This window comes from Pteropus vampyrus, unplaced genomic scaffold, assembly GCF_000151845.1.
Source record: "Pteropus vampyrus isolate Shadow unplaced genomic scaffold, Pvam_2.0 Scaffold66, whole genome shotgun sequence".
Lineage (NCBI taxonomy): Eukaryota > Metazoa > Chordata > Mammalia > Chiroptera > Pteropodidae > Pteropus > Pteropus vampyrus.
The window spans coordinates 2,740,416-2,746,406 of NW_011888847.1; the positions used below are offsets into that span (position 1 = coordinate 2,740,416).

The window sequence follows — 5,991 nt, forward strand, 5'->3', positions numbered from 1 at the left end:
GCTTGCATCTTGAGATAGGCAGGCGATACTGCTGAGAGGGGAAAACTCTGAGAGGAGAGGACTTTCGGGATGATATACACACTGAAGTCACTGGAGGGCTTATGAAGAAGTGATTTTGTGGAATGAGAAGTTAGGCCATCCCATTGCTTTAGAATGACACATAGTAAAACTGCAATCATTTCCGTAACTCTTAAGAAACAGGGAGTTTTAGTTCATTGAAATTTCTGGTGTATATTTTCAAGTTTCAAATGTTCTTTAACAATCTGTGCTGAAGAAAGAAGAGGAAGAGCCTCGCAGAACCAGTACCATATGACTGGAGTGGCAGGAAAAGCTCCCTATACTAAAGGAGGAACACACAGCGCTGAGAAGTCACTACCTTGGCCACAGGTACTGGCTGAGTAGAAGAGGAGACCAGGAGCTTAGCATGGAGCCCCACTAGCCAGTCTGTACCCCACAAGGGGCTCTCAGGCTGGGAGTATTTTGGACTCTAGAAGCCTAAAGTTCTGAGCAGCAAATCAGAGACTGAGTTCTGAAGAGGCTTGACTGGGCATCAGCTTTAAGGAGATCCAGCATCTGCTTCTCTGAACAGAGGAAAATGAAGGTGCTGCTTGGCTTTGTTTGCCCGTATCCCCGCACTCCAAGGTAGCTCTGTGCCAAGACAGCCCGGAGCCACATCTGGTCCACACAGGTCCCCCTATTCATCCCTCTGGTGGGCAGTCTCAGAAGCACAGAGGTGAGGCGGGGATTGGCAAGGGGAGTATGCAGATAAGGTTATTTGCATCCTTTGTGCATTTTCAAAGGACAAGAGGAAAGCTGAAACCCTAAATTTTGGAATTTTGGAATCTCTAATGTACAAAAGGCAAAAAGCTTCATTAGTACCACCTTGCCTCTCACAAAGGAGAGAAAAATGCTCACTGGGATGGAGAAATAAGGTTTTACATCATTGTATTTATTAGGTTCTGAAACAATACACATTCACATCCTTTTGAATACAGTACATTTGGCACAATAATGTTTACAATGAAATAACACTAATGAATGGCAAGAGATTAAAATTACACCCAGAAAGGGGGAAAAAATGTACAAATAAAGCATCACAATACAAAAAAAAAAAAAAGTCCTTAAAAGTGAATACATTTTATATTTAGCCAGAATTATTCTGCACATAATTTAAAAAGAGGTAATTTTTTAGCCTTTTTTTTTTTTTTTTTTAAAGCAAGAATGCATTGTTTTTTCACCTTTGGAGGGAAAAAAAATTATGTTTCCACTTCACAAAGTTTCTCACTTACATATGGGAGAACACAAGAGAACAGCTATCCTTCATATATTTTTTTTGGCATTTTTTTGTACTCTATTTTTTTTCTTAAAAAAAAAAGAGAGGTGGAAAGATTAGAATTGGCAGAAATGTAACAGTGTGTCTGTCCCCTTCCAAACTCATGTGAAAATTAAAAAGAAACAATGAATACTCAAGGAACACACAAGCTTTTTTTCTATAGACTACATGAGATCTGAATCTGCCAGTGTGAGAACCTGATCAGCTCCACCCCCACACAGGAGGAGCCTGAGCAAACCTAGAGCTTTAGGTGCCGACAGTGGGTGTCTCTGGGCCAGGCGACCTGTTGACTGACTGCTTGGAGCTGCTGGGGGGAATGTTTTATTATTTTACTTCCCAGCAAAAATGCCAGTTGTTCTCTTGGAAAGGCCCGACCCCCACTGACATGGGAACACCACCAAGCCCGTGGACAAGGCCATTTGGCATTGCAGCGAGAGCTTGCCTGGTTGTTCAAAGTTCATCATGGTGAAGGAGGCAGAGGAAAAAGAGAGAGCAGTAGTGATGCATGAGTATGATGGGCAGTATTATTATGTCTTCCTAAAAAATGAGATGATGCCACCATGAAGATGTTTCTGTGCTTGTACTCAACTCCAGAAGATAGTCTTTCCCCAGTACGTCAAGTTACCGAAGATAAATTAAATTAATCTACTGTTCTTCATCACTTCACTGGTATGCCAAACACACAAGTTGATATAGCATAATATTTGAAATTATCATAAGAACAGATAATAATTACACCTGAGTTTTTAAAAAATAAAAACAAAAGAGAACTGAATGTCACCATTAGTAACAAAGGCTATATATGACCAGCCAGATGTGAATGTGGATACCAACTCTATGGGCTTGAGCTAGTCACTGTCCAAACTTTGACACCACCATCAAAAACATTACTTTCTCGTCCCCATCTCTATCGGGGCATAATAGAGCACAGGAGAACTATATGTGAGATTTAATATAGCTTAATATATGTTTACATCTTTTGAAACAAATCGAAATGAAATAAACAATACAAAGAACCACCCCCCCCCCCCCCCCACCCCCACCGCCCCTCTAAAAAAACAAACACATCTTATCTCTCGGTAACTTGAACCAATACACTTACAGAGTATTGCACCTGGGCATTATTAGAATTATTCTTTCATAGACTAAAGTTTTATAATATGCCTGAACATGCAGCAGTTGATACCTCTAAATTCAATGAATTAATTCCACAGGCCTTGCAGCAAACACTATATACAAAAATCTCAAATGTACAAAAGGCAAAAAGCTTCATTAGTGCCACTTTGCCACTCACAAGTATATATATTTAGGGGCAGCTGGGAAATCCACGTGCAACAGTTGGAATGGATTCCATTCCCTGCTAAATCAGTTCAGGAAAATAGATAATCAAATGACCTCCGGGAAACATATACACAAAGCCACAGAGAACCCTTGGGAATCAAAGAATGTAACACTGTTAGCATATCTACAGGAGGTAACATTGCATCCATTAAATAGTGTCCACATGAGTTGCCATTGCATGTCACACTGAAAGAAGCCTCCAAGTATGTCTGGCCACATTGTCAGGTTTCAAACAATTGCTCTTCAGTCTTCTGACACCCTCTGCATAACCCATGTTTAACCTCATCCTGCTTATTCCAAAAGCAGATATTTCATATTCAACTTTACATGTTTAATGTTTAAAAACCACGACACAGTAGTACTACCATTTTGTAGAAGTGTGCAAAAATAACACACTGCTGCAGAAAATAAATAAGAGTTTATGCTGGGAACTTAGGACGAAACTGGAAAGAGAATCTGGGAGCAGGGTTTTGCTAGAACCCCAGGGTCTTGGCCATCCCTGTGGTGGCCTTTGTGTTCAGGCAGAACTTAAATAAATAATGACCACTACTTATCTCCTTTTCTCTCAATTCATATAGCCCCCGGTGTTCCACTAAAGCTTGAAGAGCATAAACCTTGGACGACGGGTTTCTCATTGCGTATTAGCCCTTTGATATCTACCTGTACTAATGCTGGAATTTATATCTCTTGGCCAATTAGAAAGCAAATTTGAGAATACATTTTTCAAATATTAATCAAGTTAAAAATCACATTTCTTTTTCTACAAAGAGTGATTTCTTCCACGAGATACATGCTTCCACAACTTTGGCATGCCCCAAAGCTAAAACCAAAGCAAGCAAGAATTAGCCATTCAGAGCAAACCAACACAGGCAACCTGTGCATCTCCCAGTCTCTCTCCTTCACAGGCATGCCTCGAAGGCATGCCCACCCTCATGCTGAAGAAGCACCAGTCTCTTCTCCTGGATAGAAGGGCAGAGGATAGTAGGCGGGGGGATGGGAAGGATGAGAAGCAAGAACTGTTGACTGTTGGAACTCTAGGTCCAATAGCAGAGCCAGAGTCTTCTTATTTGCCTTTTGTCCCCTTTGCAGTATAAGAACTGAGATTGCTTCACTGCCAAGAACCCGCAAGGAGCGGAAAGAGGCTTTTGCCAACAGACCAAGCACATCAGTGTGTCCAGCTAACCCAACACGATTCTGCATTATGATGAGTCAAGAACCAAAAAGTGCCTTCTGGTCACCAGGTGGAAGAAGGGAGGAGCTGGCCTGGGGTCAGGGAATGCAATAAATAGAGAGTGGTCGGGGACTGGGGCTCTGGGGCAGAGAAGTAGTTCAAGACCTTCCGAGCCTCTGGGAAATAGGAATCTCCTCGGCACCCCGTCTTGCAGCATCACCAAACTCCACCTGGAGTGCCTTCTCAGGGCATCAGGTCTTCACCGAAGTAGGAGAAGCCTTTGAATTCCTCCTGGTTGATCTGCTTCACAATCGCTTCATCCACAAGCGTGAGTACCGGCTCTTCCCGGGTAAAGTCTTGGTCAAAGTTATTGACATCTCTTTTGGTTTTCTGTGAGAAGAAAAGAGAAAGCACTGACTCCAGGCTGACCTTCCTCCCAGGGCCCCCCACAGGCAGTGGGCATCGCGCTGACCAGCCTCTCGCCAAAGCAGGCTGCTAGCTACTGAGAGCAGACAGAGAGCTGTTCCGATGAGGTAACGATGGATGGCCCCGGGACCAGGAGGTGACAGAGGACTTGGAGAGAGAAAAATGAGTCCAGGTGAGAGGAAAGAAGGCGTGATAGGGTATGATGGAAAAGCAGGGAAGTGGGATTCCCACAGACTGTGTGTGCGTGTGTGCGTGTGTACGTGTGCGTGTGCGTGTGCATGTGTGTGCGTGTGCGTGTGTGTGCGTGCGTGTGTGTTTGGAAGAGTGATACGCATAGCTCCCACCTCACACTCCCTTTTCCAGAATCTGCCCTAACCGCCTGGCTCCACTGACATCTTCCCCCCTTAAATGCCCCTCCCACAAAGTCTCTAGTGTTCTTTCTTCCCTTTAGGTAGACCCCCGTAATCACACCATGCCTGCTCCATATCACCTCCTCCTTGTCATAGGAAAATGGGTAGGGGTTGGGACTGCCTTCAGGGACCCCTGCCCGATCCTTGTCTGCTCTCACCATAAACCCTATTTTGTGCTCCCATATCATTTCTATTATTACACTCAACACTCGAACTTAAAATGAATTGCTTATGCTTTTGTCTCGGCCAGGAACTCCTTAAAGGCAGGGGCCTCGTCTTATTCAAACTTGGGTTCCCAGCAATAAGTGTGTACCGAATGACTGAACATGCAAACAAACCCACCACTGACTCCCCAGCTCAGAAGGACCCATACCCAGTTGGAGGTTCAAGCTCCTAAAGTAGGGCTACAGCAATCAAACAAATCCTGGTTTAGGGAGAAAATCAGGAAGTGTAAACAATACTCTCCGCCTGTAGGGGCTTTCAGTTGAGCTGGGAGCCAGTATTTCTGCCTGGAACAGATTGCGATGGTTAGAGAAACTTGTGTGGAGAAGTGGGGGCTTGGCCGAGGCTTGAAGAATGGGTTATAATTGTGTTGGTAGAGATGGGAGAAAGGCACCTTGGCAGGAAGAAAGACAAAAGCAGGGGGGCAGGAACACGAAAAATATGTACATAGGACAATGGGTTTGCCACGCTGCCTGGGGCAGAGTCCAGCATGAGGATGGCAGGAGGTCAGAGTGGAGGCCGAGGGCAGAGGCCTTCAGTACCAGGTCCCCTGGCCCCCACAGCACACAGCATGATGCCCAGAAGACTGAAGGGATCCGGCAGTGCTTTTTCAGACGCTGATTAACTGGCGTTACCCAGGATTAGTGATCTGGATGATGGAATAAATCTCGTAGAAAGATCAGCATTATTCTTTGTAGGAGGAATAATATTAATATATATTCTGTCCTGTGGAAACCAGTAACCTAAAACATGTTAGGAAGCAGTCTATATGAAAAGTGGTTTTGAGCTAAAGCTTTATTTTTTACCCTGCTCTTGGAGATTTACCATGTACCTTGGCAAATTAAAGGCTCTGAGGCATCCTAGAACCAAGAAACCCAGTGCATGGTGTTCAGGTCAGCCCTCCTCAAACTTGACATATTTTTTTTTTTTTTCCCGAATAGCTTATTAATCTCTCTCCTCGGGCAGAGTTCTGCAGAACCTGGTTTGGGAAGCGCTGCTTTACAATTCACATTCATTTGCTCATCTGATCTTTGGAACAGATGTTATTATTATCCAATACCTTTAGAACAGGTATTATTATCCTGATC

At 43.9% G+C, this 5,991-nt stretch overlaps 1 protein-coding gene across 1 annotated transcript in view; it reads right to left on the reverse strand.

Moving 5' to 3' along the window:
* Positions 1-928: 928 nt before the first annotated feature.
* PRKCE (protein kinase C epsilon) overlaps positions 929-5,991 on the reverse strand; it is a 483,732-nt gene continuing 478,669 nt past the window's right edge. Inside the window, exon 15 of the mRNA XM_023531274.1 lies at positions 929-4,235. Within this exon, the coding sequence (XP_023387042.1) occupies positions 4,089-4,235 (147 nt within the window). The 3' untranslated portion in view covers positions 929-4,088. The remainder of the gene's footprint in view (positions 4,236-5,991) is intronic.